The sequence below is a fragment of the Tauraco erythrolophus genome, chromosome 28 (assembly GCF_009769465.1).
Source record: "Tauraco erythrolophus isolate bTauEry1 chromosome 28, bTauEry1.pri, whole genome shotgun sequence".
Classification (NCBI taxonomy): Eukaryota; Metazoa; Chordata; class Aves; order Musophagiformes; family Musophagidae; genus Tauraco; species Tauraco erythrolophus.
Genome location: NC_141492.1, coordinates 4,341,534 through 4,362,776, shown reverse-complemented (window position 1 = coordinate 4,362,776; position 21,243 = coordinate 4,341,534). Strand labels below are relative to the sequence as shown.

At 61.0% G+C, this 21,243-nt stretch overlaps 1 protein-coding gene across 1 annotated transcript; it reads right to left on the bottom strand.

The window, feature by feature from the left end:
- Nucleotides 1–2,280: 2,280 nt before the first annotated feature.
- PIK3R2 (phosphoinositide-3-kinase regulatory subunit 2) lies at nucleotides 2,281–20,847 on the bottom strand. The gene is made up of 16 exons (XM_086627884.1): nucleotides 20,809–20,847; nucleotides 13,499–14,220; nucleotides 9,672–9,764; nucleotides 9,106–9,168; nucleotides 7,901–8,032; nucleotides 7,512–7,713; nucleotides 7,109–7,194; nucleotides 6,696–6,801; nucleotides 6,492–6,590; nucleotides 6,135–6,315; nucleotides 5,772–5,897; nucleotides 5,343–5,485; nucleotides 4,960–5,136; nucleotides 4,601–4,672; nucleotides 4,201–4,371; nucleotides 2,281–3,903 (listed from the first exon to the last, which is right to left on the bottom strand). Exons 2-16 carry the CDS (start codon nucleotides 13,836–13,838, stop codon nucleotides 3,711–3,713), a joined length of 2,184 nt encoding a protein of 727 aa, XP_086484010.1. The 5' UTR covers nucleotides 13,839–14,220; nucleotides 20,809–20,847; the 3' UTR covers nucleotides 2,281–3,710.
- Between the last annotated feature and the right edge of the window lie 396 nt (nucleotides 20,848–21,243).

Sequence of the window (21,243 nt, the reverse complement as noted above, 5' to 3'; positions counted from 1 at the left end):
TCCCCCCAGCAGGCAGGGGGGTGGCTGCGTGTCCCACCCCTGCCAAGCCCCCTGGCGCTGGGTGCAGCTGCCGAAGCACCCCCAGGCTGGCAGCTCTGGGTGTGGGCGGTGAGTGCTGCCCAAAATACCCACTGGGTTCATTCCTGAGGCCAAGCGTGGAGGAACATCACACTTCCCCACGCTGTTTACAGCTGCCGTTTCCGGCTATTTTTTGCCCCTTTGGGCTCAGCTGCCGGCTCCTTGCTTGCCCGGCCGGTGAGCCCGGGGCTGTCCCCTGCTGCAAGACTGTGGGGGAGCCGAGCCCTGGCACGGCGTGGCACCGGCCGGGCGATGGGTCACACCCTGCACCCTGCCCAGGAGCTGGGGCACAGCCCCAACACCCTCCCGCCTCCGCTCCCCCGGCTTAACATCCGTCCCACAGAAATCCCCCACAGCCGTTTCATTAATTCTGTTTATTTCTTTTTTTTTGTTGTTTTTTAGTTTTTTGTGTGTGGGTTTTTTTTTAGTTTTTGTGGGTTTTTTTGAAGTACCGTACAAAAAAAAAAAAAAAATTCCTCTTACAGTAACAAATACTGGGTTTACATTAGTAAACATCAACAGAAAGAGCATCGAGAACTACTGCTGGTAACGAAGAGCTGAAGTGGCGAGTTATTAATTATTGCATATACCTAACGAACTAAAATCTCGGGAGCGCTCACGCGGCCACCGCGGCCTCTCCGAGCCCAAAGCTGCCGCTGACCCGGGAGCCCTCGGGAAGGGGGTTACACGGCGGGAGCTGGAGCACCTCGAGCCTGGGCACGGAGCGAGGACACGAGCCGAGCTGTGCCCCGGGGAGCGGGAATGGTCACGCTGCGCCCGCGGCACGCGGGTGCGTGGCTCGGTTTGGGGGCACAGGGGGGGTGACGAAGCAGGGAAGCACGGCCCAGGGCCTGGAAACACATGGCTGCCAGGTTCATGCGGCAGCGCCAACAGCACGAGCGGAAGCACGGAAGGACAAATCACAACTGGCTTATTCCGGGAGAAGCTGCGCTTGCAGGGAGCTCCACGCTTGGGCTTCCGCCCCAGGGAGGAGGCGAGGGAAAAAGATGCATTTCAGGGAGCTGGGTCAAGCACCGTCCGGGAAGGCCAGCCCTGGCAAAGGGCATTTTCCTCCTCGTTGTACACAGGACTTGGGAGCGGAGCCCCACCAGGGCCGGGCTGCGGTGATGGGTGCCAGTGGGCAGGAATGGCAGTGCTGGAAGATGCAGAGGGGCAACTGTGACCACCCTCGCGCTGTGCTCACACTGAGCTGCCCACGCTCATGGGGAGGAAGAGGCGCCAGCTGGGTGGCACGAGGGGACAGCATGGGGACAACAGCAGAAATTCAGCAGAAAGGGTAAAAAAAACCCCGCCGTCATGAGAAGCTGGAATTTCCCTGGCCAGCAGAGCCGGGGCGAGCACCAAGCGAAGAGTCAAGACAGGCGATGGCTTGAAGCTGAGGCTCTGCCAGACGCTGTGGTTTGGCAGGTCCTGGCATGAGCTGGTAGCAAACCCCTCGGCAGGACCGGCCCTGAGCTCACGGTGGTGGGGGACCCATCTGCCTGCAGCCCCCCCGGTGGCGCAGGGACATGCTGGAAGGATGGGGACGAGTGCAGGACCTGGGGGACAGGACCAGCACTGAGTCCCCGGGCTGGAAATGCGCTGCTGCGACCGGTGCAGGAGCCTGGCAGAAAGCTTTGGGGTGGTGGCACAGCCCCCCGAGCCCCCCCGCAGACCCCAGGCCTCTGCCGAGGGCTACGAGCATGGGGTCTCCCTGCCCCATCTCCACCTGGCCTCATCTCTCGTGTGTCTGAGCCCGAACTATTCTTTTAATTATCCCTGACAGCTTTTCCCCAAGCGATCCCCAAAGCCACACGCAGCCTTTTCCTGGGCCGCGCACCCCGCAGCCCCCCCCGACCCATCGCCAGCCCCTTCCGTGGCACTTCAGCACCCGAGCTGCGATGGGTCAGAGACAGCACCGCTGCCCTGCATCCTCCGAGCACCAAACACCAACACACCAGAACCAAAAACCAGGCCCAGGGCCCGGAGAGGGCACGCAGAGCAGGGAATGGGGTCTGTACAGTCGAGCGCATGAGAGATGCCAAGGCAATGGGAATGGGATGGTGCTCCAGCAATCCCAGATCTAAAAGGAGCTGGGGAGCAGCCCAGAGCATGGCAGGCAGCAGGGCGGCAGGAGGGACAGCGCGGTTCCCGACGGAGCACGAGCACGCGGCACCCCGCAGATCCGGCGCAGCCCGCGTCGCGACGCAAAGCAGAAGCGGCAAAGCCTACGGCATCGGCCAGCCCGTCCCGAGGACGCGGCCTCCCGAAGGGAAGGAGCCTCTTCGGCAAATCAGGAGAACAATTAATGCTTTTTTCAAGCCAGGCAGACGGGATAACCCAGTAAAGCAAACGCCACCATGGCCTCAACTCCCAGCCCGGGGTCCAGCTTTTAAAGCTCTTCCAGGGCCACCTCGAGCCCTCTGAGCTCGGACAAATCCCTGCCCGTGCCAGCCAACGCCGGGCAGCACTACGGCAGCCCCCATACAGTACTCATGATTATAAGTGCTTGGCATATAACATCATGCAGATACATTTCTATGCGCTGAGGCCCTTGGCCCTGCGGAGATACCCTCCTCCTGCAGCAGAGAGGTCCTTCATTTCGTGTAAGGGCTCGCAGCGTGCGTCGGACTCCAGCCCCCTCCTGCTTCAGCTGGCAGGATCCGGGTCTGGGACAGCATGGCCGGCTGCTGCCCACGCGCTCGTGTATCATAGTGGGAGTTCAGCGAACACCGGTACTGGGTAAGCAGCTGATTAGGAAAAGAATCGTATTTACAGAGCTACAGTTAGCTTCAACAGGTCACGTTTGCAGATTCACCGAAGACAGCTGGAAAAAAACAAGCTGTGCATCCCACAGATTCTGCCAGGAAAAAAAAAAACGGGTACCAACACGGATTTCACAGCTTAGTTGGCACAACTAAGGCGAGAGATTCGTTGCTAACCGGATCCTCCCTCCCCAGCAACACTCAAGAGGTGGTTATGACACCCGGGAACAAGACGGGGAGGTGGGGCACGGCACGGAGCAGAGACCTCGCCGAGAAGCCCAGCAGAGGACGGGGTTTCTCTTTTCTAAACGAGTCTCTGCGCGGAAAAGCAGCACCCCTCGTACCAGACACCGCCGCGGCCTGCCAGATCACCGAGGGAAGTGAGAGTGGAGGATGCGCACGCTCAGCAGAGCCTCCTCCTCCTCTGCCTCCTTCGGCATCCTGGCACGGAGCCCCTCAGCCACAGCGGCGCTTGCGGTGACTGACGCCGTAGCGCACCGAGGAATCGGGGACCTAGCTCTGCAGTGATGTGTAGCGGGGCGACCTGCCAGCAAGAAGGGGTCTGACCTGCTGATTGGGGAAGGGGAGGGGGCTGAGCTCGCCCCCCAACAATTCAATCACGACTGCATCCCACCTCCTAGATGCTGGAGCCCACTGGGAATCAACAGTCCAGCCTTTTCGTCCCACCAGTCAACACGGGTTTCAGCTACTGACCAAAAGGGACATCAGGAACGGTCACGGACATCTCGGAGGCTCTGGAGGGGCAGGAGCACAGAGACTCAACTATACAGGGTGCAAGAGTCCAGAGCCAGAAAGCAGCGCCCTGGGGAGAAGCTGAAGGCAGCTGTTGTGTTGTGCACGGGCTGCTCATCTGGCCGGCGGCTGGGAAAGGACCGGGTGAGCCAGCGTGACATTCAGGGAGTCGTTGTGCTGCACCAGGGACGTGTGCTTGTAGTGCAAGACCAGGTCCTTGAGGGAGGCGTAGAGGTTGTAGGGTTCAGCGAACCCGTAGCCGGTCGCCGTTTTGTAGATCACGCAGTGCTTGGTGTCACCGTCCACCCTGCCAGGGAGACAAGGGAGCACGGGTCAGCGGCACGCCGGAGCCCCCGCAGCGCGAGGGAGCCCCGCTGGGACAGGGACAGGGACAGCAGAGCCCAAGTGGGCATCACTGAAGCAGCCCAAAGGTACATCTGGCCCTGGCAGGAGGAGCTGAGGCAGACGGGAGACCTCGGGGAAGCCCAGCCTGCCAGCTGACGCCTCCGCCAGCCTCCAGCATCTGGCAAGAGAAGGGCAGCGCGACGTGGGAGTGCAGTTCGTGCCAGCTCCCATCCCGCCACGTCTGCTTGGGGGTACTCACACCACGGAGCAGGCGTAGCATCCCTTCTGGCTGCTCTCGCGGATCAGGAAGGTGCCGTCTCGCTTGCCACACAGCATCTCTTCTGCCTGCAGGCGGTTGATCTTCCCCACATACCACGTCCGCTCCTCGTGGTGGGGCAGCTCCTCCTCGTCGTCCATCATGGAGTACTGGCTGCAGTCGAGCACAGGCAGGGTCAGAACCCCTCGGTTTGGGCACATGGACCCCACATCTCCCCCTCCCACCGCCAGCTGCTGTCACCCCTTCCGGCAGGGAAGGCATCCTCAGCTCCTCAGGCAGGGAGACAGGACTTGCCCGCGGCCCTGGAGCCGGGAGAACTGGCCGCGCAGCCTGTGCCCTGGCAGCCTCCCACATCCCACAGTGCACAAGCAGGGACACTCACTCCTCCGTCTCGTTCTTGATGCCCAACCACTCGTTGATTTTCTTCTGCCGGGCACCCTTCTGGGTCAGCCACCTGGGGAAGGAGAGGCAGAGCTCAGGGCGGGCAGCGTGCCCAGCCCGGGATGTCTGAGCCACACACTGCCGGCGCAGCCATCGCCAGAGGGCAGCAGCCGTCCCCTTCCAGGGACCGTCGTGCCCCCAGGCTCCACGCTGCAGGGCTTGTTCCTGCACCCAGCAGCCCTCCAGCTGGTCCCACAAGTCCCAAAGCCCTCAAGGAGTCAGCTGGATCGCTCCGGGGCTGGGCTGGAGGGGGAAGCAGGGTCCCGCTCCCAGCCCTGCGTGGCGGCAGGAGCTACGTACACCAAATACTGGTCTCGCAGTTTGCGCAGCTGCATGAGGTCTGGCTTGAGGCTGTTCATGCGCTTGTCGATCTCCCGGTTCTCCGAGGCTTGTTTCTTCAGGTCTTGCTCCAGCTTCATCTTGCTGTCGTGGATCTCCGTGATGCGAGACTTGAGCTTCTCCGAGTTCATGAGGATCCTGGGGGAAGGAGGGGGGTGGGTTTGGGCTGTGAGCCAGAGCGAGGGAGGCAGAGGAGGCAGCCTGCCAGCTCCAGCCCACAGCACGCTGCTGGAGAGACAAGGATCGCACACGCCTCGGCTCCATGCTGGGCCAGGATGATCCTTCCAGCCCCCCCAGAGCCTCTCTCCAGGCAGAGCAGGTCACCATCATCCCCCTGTCCTCACCTTTGCACCTCCTTCTCATTGCCCTCCCGTCGGAAGCGCTCGATGTACTCCTTGCTGCATTTCTCCTGCGTCTGACACTGCTCCTCAAAGATCTTGATTGTCTCGTTGAAGGCCTCGATTGCCGTCCTCTTCATCTGCAGCTCCTGCGGAGAAGGGAAGGGAGGGCTGAGGAAGGGGAAGCGTTTGGGCAGGTTTCTGCCCTTTGGCGTCCCCTCTTCCTCGCCTCCCAAAAGCAGCACTGTCCTTGCATCCCCCTCTTCAAAGCACACTCTCCGGGGAGTCCCCTCAAGTCCAGCAGCAGACGAATGGGGCAGCACGTGCCCGATCTCTGCCCTCCTCCATGCACAGCAGCGCGGGTGCCAGCGTTCAGGGGACGTCGGAGCAGCCCAGGAGGCCCATGCTCCCAAGGGGAAGGCAGCGCCTGCGTACCTGGGATGTGCGCGTGTACTCCTCGTACAGCAGGTCGTACTCCCAGCTCTTGTCCTGGTACTGCTGGTGATAGACCTTCAGCTGCTCCCCAACGGCTTCCACACTGTCCTCTTTCACCACTTGGTCCTGCCATATGCAGAGTCTCGGTCAGGACCCGCTCCTGCCCCACGGCAGCCCCTCTGCAAGGCAGCTGGTGCCATGAAACCCCACCAGCCCTGAAGCAGGTTGACCGTCACCCCACAATGTCCAGCACAGGGGAAGAGGTGGGACATTGTCATCTACCAAAAGGATGAGGGATGGATGAGCCAATGCCCCCGGTTCTGGCTGTGCTGGCCAGCAGCATCCCTGTGGCACAGGCCTCACCTGCTGGTACTTGGAGATGGGGTAGAGCAGCCTGGTGTCCAGCTTGGCGTTGTACTGGGCAAGTGACTCGTGCCGGTAATGGGTGATGAGCTCCACCACTGAGCCGAAAGTCAGCGGCTCTGAGAAGCCGTACTTTCCCTCCCGGTGAAAGATCTTGATCAGTTTATTATTGCCTCCCTTCCTGCAGCGAGGAGGGGAGAGGAGAGGGCACTTACCACCAGCCCAGCACCCTGCATCAGCCTGGATGCAGCCCGAGGTGCCAGCCTGACGTCTGGGCGTCCAGGCAGCTGTAGTCGGCTCGTGCCGACAGCCGCATCCCGGAGCAGCGGAGGCTCTCGGGGGACCCCCACACCGTACCTGAGCGTGAGCGTGTACTCCCCTTGGATCTTGCTGGAGGCATCGCGCACCAAGAAGGTACCATCTGGCGTGTCCCGTAGCTTCTCGTTCACCTCCTCCCTGCAAAGAACGTGATTGTCACGGCCTGTGAGGTGCAACCAGAGCTCCCCCAGGTAACTCGACGGACAGGGCACGCGGGACGTGAGCTGCTGGCCACCCTCTTACCGGGAAATGTCACCCCAGTACCACTCGGCGTCCTGCAAGGGCACGCTGTTCCCGTTGGCCAGGCTGGCTGCACTGGGCTTTGGCTTAGGCGGTTTCGGAGGCAAGGCTGTAAAAGAAGGAGGGTTGAGGCATGGTGAGCCCAAGTTGCAGCTCCCCACCCTTGCAAAGGACAATTCCTGGGAGCACTGAGCACCCGTCCCTGCAGTGACCATCCTGGGAAGCCCCGCTTGGCCGCCACGCTGCCGGGAGCTGCTCCAGGAACATCTACAGCAGCAGAGGAGCACCTCCAGCTGTCCTCTGTGCACGGCTGGAGAAGTGCCCTCGGCAACCCGCTCATGGGGGCAGAGACTCCACACCCACGGAACACAAACGCCGGCGCCTCAGGCCCCAAGGAAGGGGCATCTCAGTAGTACCTGGAGGCAACTGTTCTGGCTCCAACTCCTTTGTCTGCAGAAGCATCTCCAGAAACAGCACGGAGAAGTCAGGACTCAGCTCCGGGCTGCAGGGAGAGAGGAGCCAGGATCAGCAGACGTGGGGAGAACTTGGCACCGCTCCTGTGCCCCCCGGGCAAAGGGGCAGCCAGGGTTGGCTGGTCCATCCCAGCGTAAGGCCCAGCTGCCAGATCCCAGGCTTGATACAGAAACAAGGGCTCTGCCCTGGCTTTGAGTCCCACCTCCGCGTGCTGCCAGCAGTTCAATCCCACGTGCACCAAGGCAGGGGCTGCGGGCAGACCTGCTGTCACAGGCAGGTCTCCTCATCCTGGCAGGCACCGCGGTTACGCTTGGTACAGGGCTGGAGCCCGGGAGCCTCACGTACCTGGCGCCAGGCAGCCGGAGGAGAAGGGGGCCGAAGATCTCTCCCAGGGCCCGAGGGTGGAGGCTGTTGCTCTCGGCTTGCTGTGATACCTTCCCCAGATGCCGGAGCAGGAACTGCAGGGTGAGCGTGTTCTGGAGCGGGACCGCAGGCGACTCCAGGGCCAGCAGCAGCTGCTTCCGGCAATTCTCCGGCTGGGGGATCTCTGGGGAGAGAACAAGACACGATGGAAGGGTTGGGACAGCCGGCACCGCTCTCCACACTCCGGCTGCATGACGGCGTGGGAGCGCTGTCGGCGGCAGGGGCCGTGGGCCAGACCCCATGGGGACAAGACTTATTTTAATCCCCCGAACGTGCCCGTCCCACCCAGCCACCCGTTCCCAAGCCCTTACCCTGCAGGACACGAAGGACGTCTCCGTGCACGGACACCGGCACCACGGGGGAGGGCAGGTCCTGCAGGTAGCCTCGCAGCGCCTCGCCCAGGGAGTGCACGTCGAAGGGCTCCAGGTCGCCCAGGGTCCAATCTGCCAGGGCACAGATTTCCCATGGGTGGTGGGCGCAGCACCAAGCACCCAGCCGGCAGCTCCGGTGCTGCCAGCACCTGTCCCAAACCCCATCACGCACTGCCTGGCCAGCTATCAGGGGACACAGCAGCCTGGCACCAGAAGGGAGCTCAAGCAGCCCTTGGCACACAGCGGAGGATGCTTGGAAGTGCCCCCTGCACTCCAGGAATAAGCTGGCTCTGGGAACCCAGGCAGTTCCCCCTGGGAAGGGGCAGAGGTCACTTTGGGTGCCCAAACCCTTTGCCCTGAGCCTTGCCACAGGAATCCTGGGCACGCACGACTCTGGTGAGAGTTTTGTTCCCTGCTGCTGGCAGAGACGAGCGCGGAGAGGCAACGAGCCCACCAGCCACACGCCAAACCCAACGGGGAAAGCATCTCCCTCGAACCGTGCCGTCCCACGAACGCGGGCACATAAAGCCTGTCCCAAAAGGGGATGATTTTCCTGATTTTCATGATTCTATGAAAAGCAACGCAGCCAGAGCTGACAGCACCACGTAGCCGGGGTTTGCAAGAATGTCTGTGGCAGGGGACAAGCCAGCGCGGTGCTGGATGAGGCCCAAGCCCAGCCGAGAGGCAGACAGCTCCGAAGGCTCCCCGGCAGAGACATCAGCCGCCGGCATGGCGGAGCCAAGGCTCCAGCCACCAAGCTGAGCTGAAAGATCCTCCCCTGCTTATTAGTGGTGTGACAGCGCCAGAGAAGCCTCCGCCAGCCCATCAGCAGAGCACCCCGAGAGCGGGGCGCCCCGAAGAGCCAGAGGCAAGCACAGGGGTTCCCTCGTTGACCGGCGAGTTTCCAGGCCAGCGCCACGTCCAAGGACGGCGGCAGGAACCCTCCCCTCTCCTGTCCCTTCCATGGGAGAGGGGGACGTGTGGGGACAGGGACGGCCCAGCCCCACAGGCAGCATGCTGGGAGCCGGGAACTGCCGGGGACAGGCGAGCCCGGCCTGGATTGCATTACTGCTGGCGCTGTCGCATCCACTAATCTCCTCCATCTGAGCCGATGCGCCTCCTCGCCGCGCGGAGCTGGTTCTTACCGGTTCTCAGCGCTTGCCTCAGTTCGGAGCCAGATGTCCTGTACAACATCTCGCTGTCTAACCCTGCGGAAGCGAGGACGCCGCTGTTAGCTGCGAGCTGCGCAGATCCCAGCGCATGCACCGTTTCGGCGCCAGCCGGGCAATGGCTGCGGCACGGCTAACCCGGCCCGGGTGGTGTCCAAGCCGACCGCCTGCGGTTGGTGCCGCAGCCCCCTTGGCCCCTAGGATACCCGGTTCAGTGGCCCCATTCCTCCTCTGTGGCACAGATCTGGGCTGGAAGCGCTTCCCAAACCCCAGCACCCATCTGGGGTGCGTAGGCGTCATGTGCAGACCCAGGACCCTCATCCCACACCTCCACAGGATGGCACAGTGGGGTCAAGCCCGCCTCTGGGGAACAGCAGCTCAAGCCAGGGGGAAGCTGGAGGATCCCCCCTTCCACAGGCATCCTCCATGTCCCACGATGCTCAGCCCAACACCAACAACTTTTAAAGACAGCTGCCTCCCCCTGCCCTCGCTGGGGGGTTTTGGGGAGTATCGGCCCCTCGGTTCCCTGCATCCCCCCTTACCTTTCTTCTCAATAGCTTCCACCAGCTTTGCCAGCAGCGGCGGGGCAATCTCTGGAGGGCTGAACTGCTCCTGCAAGTCCGGGAGAGGAGACCCTGGGAGAGAGGGAGGGAGAGGAAGGGGTCAGCCCCGGCTCAGCCCCCAGCAGATGTTCTGCAGCGGTACCAGGCCACGGCACAACCAACACTGCTCCCAATGGCAGCGTCCGAGAGCCAGGAAAGCCGTGGGCCCTGCCGCAGGCTGTGGCCACGGCAACGCTGCACGGAGGCCATGGGAAACCTGCAAGCTGGGCCAGAAACCAGCACTTGTTGAGCCTGGTTTTGTTTGGACCCCACAATGGGGTGCGCGTAGGGGGGTCCCCACTGCTCCCTGCGGAGGTTGGGAGGCAGAGCGAGCCTCCCTGGGGACCCTGGCACCCCGGGCAGGCAGTGCAGGCGTTACCGGGGCTCCCGGAGCTCAGGCTGGGTTCGGTCTCTGCCCAAGCACAGGGGCTGGCGGAGGAGTTCGGCCAGGGAGCTCGTTCTCCGTGGTGAGCTGTGATTAATCCAGCGATTCAGACAGAACGCCATGTCAGCAAATTCCTGCCCTTGATTGCTCGTTTAACATGGAAACCAGCCCTCTGCCTCCCCCTCCCCGCCAGCCCACAGCCTCCGTGCAAGCTGCTACAGGGTGCGGGCAGCCCGTGGCACAGGACGGGGGATCCCCCCCTTTCCGGAGGCATCTACAGCCCCACATCAGGTGCCGTTTCACTGCCACCTCCAGAAGATCCTGAGGTCCCAGCTCCGGGCACCCCATTCCCCTGTGCTGAGGGGTGACACATGCCAGGGCAGGAGCGTGCAGGCCCGGCCGAGCAGCTGCCAGCGGGAAGTTTGCCGAAGGACGAGCAGTGCCAGGCTCTGTCTCGCTTCCAAACTGAGCACCAGCTGGTGCAGGAGGCTCCTCTGCGCTGGTCCACAGCACCAGGCAGACCCTGGGGAGCCCACGGTCAGGGAGGACACCCAGCACGCTCCGTTTTGGGAAGGCAAAGCCAAAAGGCTGCTCGCCGTTGCGAAACACGGCTCTTGTTGTCATGGATCTGACCCGAACTCGCCCCGGTGCGGTCTTGCCACGAGGCGCGGCAAGCTGAAACTCCGCACCGGGCTGAGCCTCCTGCACCCGCGGCCTCGCCGGGAAGACAAAGCAACCCGTGTCGGTGCAGCTGTGGAAAGGGGAGCGATGGGGCAGGCACCCAGCAGTTCTGCAAGGGCCTGTGCTGCTGGAGTGGTGGGGGGGCAATGCCCTGCCAGAAAGAGCCCCTGGGTAGGAGAAAGGGCTCAGCGCGGTGCTGGTCAGGGTGGGGAAGCCGCAGGCAAGTTGCCAGGCTGGCAGCTCCGAGCCTGAACCTTGGGAAGGGCTGAAGGGAGAGTAAATAGTGGCACTGCCCACGAGGTCCGGCCGGGAATGTGCTGCTTCAGCAGGCAGCAGCTTGCCTTTTTTTATCAGGCAGCTTGTGCCGGAGCCAGCAGCGGCTCCCGAGCCTGCCGGGCCTCCGGGCTGGGCCGCCGCGAACAAGGCAGCTCACAGCACGGCCGGGGCAGCTGCGGAAATATTTCCCAGCCGCATTTTCCGCTCGTGTTCTCTGCGGAAGGCAAACACCAGGCAGCTCGTAAATCCACCGGCAGAAAGCCCTGGGTCTCGCCGCTCCGCGGGGCCATTCCTGCTCCCCGGCTGTGTGACTGCCACGGCACCAGCTCCGCTCCACATGCAACACCGGAGGGGTACGGGACAGCCGCCAGCCGGGGCAGGACCCAGGAAACAGGGCAGGAATGCCACCAGCTCTGAGCTCCATGGGGCAGCCAGGAGACATCTCTGTGACTCCCGAATCACAGACCATGAAGAAATATCACCAGCTTGGCTTCAATACAGTTTCTCAGTTGCAAACCCAACATGTCTCCCCACCAGCATCCCAGCAGGCTGCGTGTAAAGTGGCCCTGGGTGTTCAAATCGCCGTCCCAGCTGTGCTCAAGGTGAAGGCTGGCTGAGGGGATGCACCCAAAGGGGACAGGGCTGGTATCCCTTGCGGGTTACCTGGTACCCCACCCTCTCCCTGCTCCATCTCCAGGCAGGACACAGATGCCTTCTGGTTTCTTTCCCAACTGCATCTTTTCTGTGTGTCGGGAGCTTCGGCACGTATCTTCTTCCATATCCCAAAGATCCCCACCCCAGCACAGGGCGATGGCTTTGACCACCCAGACACACCTCTACCAAGCCCCGCTTGAGAAGAGGAGGAGGAGAGAGACCACGAAGGCACAAACGCAGCCTCGGAGGGAGCACAGGGCTGGATGCAGCCAAGGCCAGCGCATCCACCGCAGAGCATGCCCCGGGCTCCCAAGAGGAGCCGCTTTCTTGGAAAGGCAGGTTGCGAGTGGGATGACTCAGGTCAGCAGCTCCTGCTGCCAAGCCAAATGCACGGCCCGGCCGCGTTCCCAGCCTGCGGAGACGTTTCCTGGGGCTGTCCCTCCAGCTCCGGGAGCACGGGACGCAGTGGCGGGGGGCTGCGCACCCAGCCCCACCACGCTGGTTTCTGAGGCAGAGGCTCCTTTCTGTTCCTTATGACCCCAGAGATGTTTCACACAGCTAAAAGCATCTCCAGAGATGTTTCACACAGCTAAAAGCATCTGATGGGACAGCCATGGATCCCAGGAACATTTCCTTTAGATATAAGGAAGAAATTTTTCACTCAGAGGGTGGTGAGGCACTGGACCAGGTTGCCCACAGAAGCTGTGACTGTCCCATCCCTGGAAGTGTTCAAGGCCAGGTTGGACGAGGCTTTGAGCAGCCTAGTGTAGTGGAAGGTGTCCCTGCCCATGGAAGGGGGGTTGGAACTGGATGGTCTTTGAGGTCCCTTCCAACCCAAACCATTCCATGAGTCTATGAAGAGAGGGATGGGGAGGACTGGGAAAGTGCTCTGATGCCCACCAGCTCCTGCTGCTGACCCTATTCCTCCTGTGCATGAGGTCTTCTGCATGGCACAAGAGGAGCAAAGGCAGGTGGGGCATGGCTATCGCCCCTGTGTGCCATCTCGGAGCACCCAGGGCTTGCTGAGCCCCTGCCACAGGGTTTACGTGCCTAGGAGCCAAGAAAAAAAAAAACAAAACAGGCAAAGAGAAGGCAGCTGCTGCAGCTCTACAGGCAGCACTGAGGCACGGTGGGTCTCCCAGCTCCCAGACCGGGTCTGTGCCAAGCCCAGTGCTGGCTGGGCGGCAGCGCAGGTGCAGGATGGTCCGTGCACTGCCCGAGGGCGGCTGCCCAGCCCCAGCGAGAGCTCTGCAGATCCGTGGGGAGGGACGGGCGCCAGGCAGACAAGCAATTAGCTGCAGTTCTCGGAAGCTCTCTTTCAGACCCTGACTTCTCTCCTCTTGCCCAGAGACAAGTCATTGTGTGTCTCAGCAGGGCTGAGCGGCTCTTGGCAGGGAGCAATGCCCCGGGCGCTCCAGAGGCAGAAGCAGGGAGGTGGTTGGGAGAGGTCAGGACTTATTCCTAAAGAGAAAGAGCAGAGCAAAACTCTCAGCAGAGCAGGGAGTGGGACCACGGGGATCCTGGCTGGTCGCAGGCCAGAGTGAGAGAAGGATCTTGGAGAGGTAAGAGTGGGACAAGGCTCACCCCAAGAAGCTCTGCTAAGCAGATCAATAAGCTGGAGGAACAACGTGTTTTTTCTCTTGGCCAGGACCAAGTGTGAGCCCACAACTCCCAGGCAACTCGACCGCACAGCAGCCACTCACACCTCCTTGTCCGCCGCACAGCGGGAACGGAGGCGTCTCGGAGCAACGCGGCAGGCAGCAGGGCTTACCTTGCTCCAGAGCCTCCTGCAGCCGGCAGCCGCTGGCCCCGGGTGTTGCGGGCAAGGGCCTCTGCACTCGGGGCCGGTGAGAAGGGACGGAGATCTTCACGGGCCCCACGTACTCCACATACGTGCCGGGAAAGTCGCCCTTCTGCTTGGTCCGCTCGTTGACGCCCAGGATCCACCCGATCTGATTAGGGGTCTGCTCATCCCCGTCTTTGAAGCCCAAAGCTTGCAGGGCCCCCTTGCTCACTACCAAGATGTCCCCAGGCAGCAGATCAATGTCCTCCTCGCGCTCCTTGCGGTAAGGGTAGAGCGCACGGTACTGGAACCCATCGGTGCTGCCCATCCTCTCTGTCGTGGGAAGAAGGGCTCTGAACAGCGTGTTTCGGGCAGGAGAGGAGGGAACTCAGAGGCAGCTCTCCCCCATCAGCACTCTGAACGTCTCTGCATGAACCGGCACCCCCCAGGAGCCTGGTCTGGGTGCTCCGGCACGCTTAGGTGCAGCCCCTTTTCCTTAGCTTGAAACCGCGATTCAACCAAATTATGGAGCAAAGGGAGAAGGAGACAAACATAATCCAGCAGTGGTGAGCGGGCATGCAGCGAAGAAAACAGGAGATCAGGGTCCGCTTCACCAAAAAAGAAGCAGGTTTCTTGGAGTCCAGGGGGCAAAGGCACGGCGCGTTTCCAGCCCGGAACGGCGTGGCATGCTACGTCTCCCTTTCCAGTGCCTGCAAAGAGAAGACTCGTGACTGCACAGCCAGGCACCCTGCACCCTCCTGAGATGCCAACATTCAAACTATGAGTTCATCCGAGCAGCTGAGAGAGGCAGGACTTGTTTCTCTCCCACCCACCAGCTGGTGCCAAGCCCCAGATTCAATCAGGACACACTACTACCAATTTAAAGTCCCAAAAGCAAGAGAGGAGCCAGTGGCTGCGGGCAGGAATACCACCTCTTCTCTGCTACAGCCAGGCACCAGCTCTGCATCTTGAAGAGGTTCACTCCTGCTTCTTCAGCTCACCCTCCTCGCAGCGCTTACGCAAACAAGAAGACAACAAGCGGGACAAAACCTCCTTTACGCAGAAACTTTTGCACACAGAAAAGGGTCACCCTGCAACCACCCTCTGGAGGTCCTGAACAGGAGCAAACCAAACAGATTTAACCTTTCCTTGTTAAATCGACTGAATTTCACAGTTCACCTTTACACGTCCCCATGCAATCCCCTACAAAGTCATTTTCTGCCCACAAACGTAGGTTAACCGAGCTTTCAACGAAAGGCTTTCGAGATGCTTTGCTGTTCCCACAGAGCCGACTTCAAAGCTTTGCTCTGAGCAAAGTCAATTTTTGAACTTTTCAAAAGCAGCAGCAGCATCAAGCGCGGGCACGGGTTCTTTTCACGGAGATGGAGGTGAGAGGAGTTACAATAATCTTTGGAAGCCTTCAAGTCTGCTTCAAGCTGCTAACTGCCTTTCAGCTATTCAGAGAGAAATTGAAGAACATGCTGCCTGCCCTGCCCAGAAATCCACCCAAAAGAACAAACCTGGGTTATAACATGTTGTCGAAGGGATGTATGAGCCGGGGCATTCCCACCAGCCAGGCACGTCCTCTTTTCCCATCCCCTCCTGGCCGCACAGGCCAGTTTTCCACCTCCCCCAGGCAAATCCCAGTGCTCCAGTTCCTGCAGTCACGGCATGCGACCAAGGACCAGACCTCCGAGGCACTGGGGGCAGCCAGAAACCAGCCTTCCCAGGGACACGCCGGGCCCGCTGGAACACTGCAGCTCCTATTAACGGCTTGAGCTGTTTTGGCCCAGAACCCACCAAACCCAGCTCAGACTCTTGAGTCTCATCTGAAAACGATTAGCGAGCAGGAAGGCGCTTCTCAGGGCTGCGGGAGCCTCTGGAGAGGGAAGCAAGGAGGCAAAGGGAGCCAGGGCACCCCTCCTGGCGGGGTCAACACACCACCAAGCACGGCACGAAGCCAAGGCTGCTCCGACGGCCGGCTGGGCTCTGCGAGGGGCACTAACGCTGGTGACCTGCAGTATTTCAAAAATAACCCTTTCGGTCCAGCGACACGTTACAGTTCACAAGCCCTTCTTTCCTCCTGCACGTGCTATCACCCCCTGTGTGTTACCAGAAAATCTGAGGTTGTTTCAAGTCTCTCTCCGCAGCCAGGCTCTCCAGCCCAGCACCACGCCGCGGGCTCCTTCCCTTGGTGAAGAAGAAAGGCACAAAGCGGCCGTGGCACATGAAACCTGTGCAGCAGCCAGGGCCCGTGCTAGTTGCTCGAGCTTGGGCAAGCGTCCCAGCCAGGCTGTCTTTGCCATGAATGAGCAGGCGCTGCCCTCGGGGAGGCAGGACACTTGTAGCCAGGCTCCAGCAGGTGGGGAGCAGGATTGAGCCTGACCCAGGTCGCTGGAGAGCTTCTCTGGAGCTCCAGGAGCAACACTGGATTGCAGAACTTACGGAGAAAACCTGGGGACAGGGAGTGTTTGCAGGAGGAGCAGCAAATCCCAACACGGCTGCCGTGCAAGCTCCCACCACGCTGGGACAGCGGCTGCAGAGAACTCACAGCAGAGCCTGCGTTTCCCCAATCCAACCAGCCCCAGCCAGGAAAATATTACTTCATAATCCAGAATATAAAGAGAGATTTATGACCTGGCTTGCTGCCTGCCCCTCACCCCTCCGAACACTGCCTGTCAGGGTCTGACGGAACCGAGTCGGCAGCGCCAGGGCTGCTGTCTGACTGCCAGGGGCCCGAGCGGCCGCTGCCTGCCGGGAAAGGTGCCGGCAGCTCCCGCTCCTCCCGGAGAGGACAGACCCCGTAACGCACCCAGAGGCAGCAGAGCCCAAACCCTGCGGGGTCGACGCTCCCTCGCAGGCACCTCCCCAGCTTCTATCCGCAGATCCCAGCCCTGACTCCAGGCGCCGCAGACAAGCCGATGCAGCCGAAGAGGCTGGAAGGACAAAACGTTCAGCCCTGGCAAACTTGTTCAGTAGCTTTTAAAAGCAGACCTGTGCGGAGGGGTGGGGAGAGAGTCACTCCGGAGCACTGAGTCTCTCCAAAGCGCAGGTCCCGCAACTCCGTCGACTCCTTCCAGCCTCCTTCCCTGCGGTGGGAACAGCCGCAGCTCTGTGCCACCCTGCTCTCCGCATCCCAGCAGGTCACTGGGCACGTGAAGAAAAAAATACAGATAACTTAAAGCCAGCCTGGTCCTGGAGAAGCCTCACCTGCCTTCCCTGTGCTCAGTCCATGCGGGGATCAAGTGCCTGTGAACATGGGTGAGGCCTCTGGGAAACCCAAATCCGCATGGCTAACGCCAGCGCCGTCCTCTCCAGGGAAAACAGTTGTCCTCTGTCCTGCCACGGACCCGGCGAGCGGCTGCCTGGGCTGAGCTGTGTGTGCAGGAAAGCTCTGCACCCCTCCGAATCGCTTCGTCTTTTGGGGAAGAGCCCTGGAACAGCTCTTTGGAGAGGCTGCGAGTTGGGGGAGGCAGCGCCGAGAGCCCGGGACACGCACGAGCCTGTCGGCTGGAAGCACACCTCGGAGCCGGGGCTCTGCGTGCGCAGGAGACAGGGAGCAGCTTGCCAAAAGATTTCGGCTGGGCCCGGCTCCAGGTTCGCTCGGCTCTCGGAGAGGAACCTCGTGTGTCCGCGCTGGCGGAGGCCGCTCCGAAAATCCCATGCATCAGACATCTGAATACCTTTGGTTAAATCTATCTCAGCGCCCAGAAACAATCCCTCGATTCATTAACCGCTGTCAATACTTTCTTTGTTTGATACATCGGTTTGAAACAAAAAACACATTACGAGTCTTTTTGTGTGTGCCCAGCACATAAATAAAAGCATCTTAACGTTTTAAATGTGGTTCCTGTGCTTTTTAACCCAGTTCCAAACGCAGTTCAAAGTGCAGCCTGACTCGAAGCGAGGCTGAGAGTTACTTTCCCTCCAGCGAGGCGAAAGAACGCACACAAACATTTAAAAGAAGAATATGCTTACAGTGATCCACGCACCTCAAACCTTTCTAAGTTACATCAGATCCTTAGCGAGCCAAAAAAAAAGTCACCAAATCAACTTTGGAAACGCAAAACGCTACATGGCAATGGGTTACAAACGACGAGAACAAACCTTTCCTTTCACAAAAAAGAGAAAATAAGACAATGCAACGAGGGATGGAAATAAAGACGGACACGGAACCGCCTGCCACATCATGCCCTGTCGTGATGACTGCTGCTGCAGCGAGTCCTTCTGCCCTACGTAGCCAGGGCAGCTCTGCTGGCACTGCACCCCGCCGGAGCAGGAGAAGCCAGCAGTGCCAAGCGTGCCACGCTGTGCCCACAGGCAACCGAACCCCTGAGCAGCACCAGGGTGGAGAGAGCAAGAGCTTGGCAACCCCTGGTTTGTAATTCGGGACAGACAGCACAGCAATCTTCTGTGCTCCCAGGCAGCGTCCCGCTCCGGCTCCCTCCTGGGCCCTGCCGAAGAGCCCGAACCACGACTCGCAAGGCTTGAGCCACAAGCGAGACCGCGGTGGAGGCGGCAATGCCACGAGGAGCCGTGGAGGAATGGGCAGGGCGAGCCCGTGGGGAGCTGGCGCGGGTGCAAAGCTCCACCAGCTGCCCCCGGGGAGCGGGGAGAACCAGAGCTGTGCCGGAGGCTCACGCTCCCGGGCTGGCGACAGCCACGGCACTGCCAAACCAGCTGGTATTTCCCTCCACACAGGGAGGGAACTGTGCCCAAGCCGGCCTTGGTGTCCTGAGAGCGACCGTGTCGCAGCCGAGGCACGGGGGGCTGCCAAGGCCATTTTCACCTCTTTTCTCACCAAGAAGTGCTGCCCAAGGAGCAGCAGCCTCCTGCCCGCGGCCACCAGCTGCCCTTTGCCAGGGGCACAGAGCACTTACTGCTCGGGCTTGAGTTTCATTAAACATTTAGCTTGATCTGCTGAAGGCCAAGGAACAGAAGGAACATCTGAAGCGTTTCACTGAAAAATTAAACATTATGGTTAGAAAGGACCTGAGGAGTCCAATAAATCCCTGCCTCAGGATGACCGATACCTTCCCCTTTTTTGCAGGATGACCAGAGGTTTCAGCGACCTCCTTCTGAGTCCCAGAGCACCTCGGGCAACCTGCAGACCTACTCCAAGATGTCTCATATGTCCAGAGGCTTCTCCTGATGTCAGACTTTCTTGCTTCAGCTGAAGCTCGTCCTGTCTCACCCACCTCAGGAACTTTCTCTTCCTCCCCTCAAGAGCCTTTTAACTTGGCCAGAGACTTTGACACCCCAACACTGAGCCGAAAAACTTATAAAAGCACTGTCAATTCACTCCAGGCTTCCTTTACACCAGCCCCCAGGCAGCAAGAACACACTACTTCCATTTTAGGATCATTCACGGGGCTGGGTTTAGGGGCTTTTTGTCTTCAGTAATAAACCCAAGAGTTGTATTTGAGCTACTTCCCTCAAGAATTACAGTTCTGAAAAAAACTGAGTGCGCAAAAAATAAAATAATCCAACTGCTCTTGCTAACTCATCTGCTTAAAATCACATTCCCCGGGGTATTTGGAATTTAGGGGATGATTTATTAGCAGCTCTGCACAGCGCAGCAGTCACACGAAGTAACCTACAAGGTGAGAAGCAGCCACGTTAGCAGGCCAACATCATTCGGGCATCGGTTGAGAGAGGCAAGACCTTCCAACTTGAGAAACCCACTGTCCCTTCCTCTGTTTGCCTTTTATCTTCCATTACTCGGTTACTTTAGCTCCAAGCTGCGGCTCCAGATATTCCCAGAGGAATTAAAAGAGCCCTCGATATTATAAATACTCTTTTTTCATTGTAAACACACCCCAACACTCGGAGCGAAGCGCCGGCGCTCTGACATGGCTCCAAACTGGCTCCGCAAACCACTCTGCTCCTCGCCGCATTCCAGCCGAGCCGTGGTTTCTCTTCCAGCCCAGAGCTTTTGTCCAGCGAGACCCAACTGCGGGCAGCAAGGATTTTCCTGCGTGCTTAAAGACCTTGTTTCTAGGGAGCTCAAAACCGAGGGTTTAGGGCAGCGATCACCTTCATGAGGACCGAAGCCTCGTCGCGAACCGCAGAGGCAGGATCTGCCCACGTCAGAGAACAGAGTCACCAAAGAAACCAAACCATTGCTTGGACTTTCCCACATCATGGAAGAGCCGATGACTAGAGCAGAGGCCAACCCAGCCTCGGGGACACACCAGCCCTTCGCATGTTAGGGAAGGGCGGGGGAATGGCCAGGAAAGCAGTGATTTAGGCTATATTTACTCAGCTGTCTCCATTCTCTGCTCTCACAGAGAAAGTCACAGGGCCAGTTCCCCAGTGGCTCCAAGAGCTACTTGGGAAATAAGAGCCGCACACTAATGAGGAGAGGCAGCCATTCCTCCGCCGCGCCGGGCAGGGGTGCCAAAAGGCGCGACGCTGGTGCAGCTCCAGCTCTTTGCAGCTCTCGTGGAGCTCCTTTCAGACAGGTTTCCCCCCAGGTTGTATTTCCCACCGAACACGGACCCTCGGTTTTGGAGGTACGTGACCATGGGAACCTTCCTCTTCAATGGGCTGATGAACGTCCCCAGGACTGGAAGAGACGAAGAGCACAAGCCTCACTGGAGAGAGGTGGGCTGGCCACCGTCCCAGAGCCAGGCTTTGTGGGGAGAACCGTGTCCTGGGACAGCAAAGCTCGGAGTTCAGCACATCCAGAGGGTCAGGCACATCCTGGTCCATCCCGCCCCAGCCTGGGGTCTGCTGGGGCAGAACCGCGGTGGGGCCGAGCCCTCGGCCCAGGCTGGAGCTGCGCAGGCCTGACAGGCTGCTCTCCTCCAGCTCTGCCACCCAGAGAGGGTGCCCAGGACCCCCAGCAACAGGGGGTGCACCCTGCCAAGGGGAGGGAGGGCCCTGCGCTGGCACCACTGCAGGGAGAAGGGCACAGAGATCCCCGTGCTGGCACTGCTGGGGATGAGGATAGCCTGGGGGGGGCCGGGGGGCTCAGCCCTCGCACAGGGAGGGGACAGCCCTGGCACCGCGGCGTGGGGGTGGCACAGGGGATCTGCCCTGGCACCGCGGGGCGGGGGTGACACTACCCTGGCAACGGGGCACCCTGCGCTGGCACCACCGGGAGAGGGACGGGGACAGCCCCAGTGCTGGCCCCGGGGAGGGGGCAGAGCCCCGGCCCGGGGGGAGCCCGGCGCGGCGCTCCCGCCCAGGCCCCCCCGGGACGCCTCACGCCGAGGGGCCGCGCTCACCGCGGGTCTCGGGGCCAGCCCGCCCGCCAGGCCCCGGGCCCGGTTCCGATCCCGGCCCCGTCTCACCTCTCCGCCGGCCCCATCCGCCGCCGCTCGGCTCCAGCCCGCTCCTGCCTCCCAGCCCGGTGGCAGCCTGGGAAAGGGCCCGAGCGCCGCCGGAAAGGCCCGAACCCGCCCCGGAAAGACCCGACAGACGCCGGAGAGGGACGAATGTGCCCGAAGCCTCGGCGGCCCCGCCTCTTCCCGCGGCCGTCGGCCGCGATCGGGACCACGCCCCTCGCCCGAGCCGCTCCGGGAGAAGCCGAAGGCGCCGGCGCCAACCGCGTCTCGGCGCTGCGGGAGAGCGCGGTGGCGACCCCTGGCGGCGGGCCGGGCCGCGGGTCGGGAATTGCACCGGGCACTGGGACTGCAGCGGGTACCGGGACTGCACCGGGACGGCACCGGGCACCGGGACTGCACTGGGACTGCACCGGGCATGGGGCACTGCACCGGGACTGCACC

Bases quoted from the DNA above. Each gene is read 5' to 3' on its own strand.
- PIK3R2 (XM_086627884.1), bottom strand. From the start codon at position 13,838: ATGGGCAGCACCGATGGGTTCCAGTACCGTGCGCTCTACCCTTACCGC. The intron at 6,591-6,695 runs GTAAGAGGGTGG...CGTTCTTTGCAG, and splicing joins TACTGGGGTGACATTTCCCG to GGAGGAGGTGAACGAGAAGC. The intron at 3,904-4,200 runs GTGAGTACCCCC...TCTCCCTGGCAG, and splicing joins TGCTACGCCTGCTCCGTGGT to GGTGGACGGTGACACCAAGC.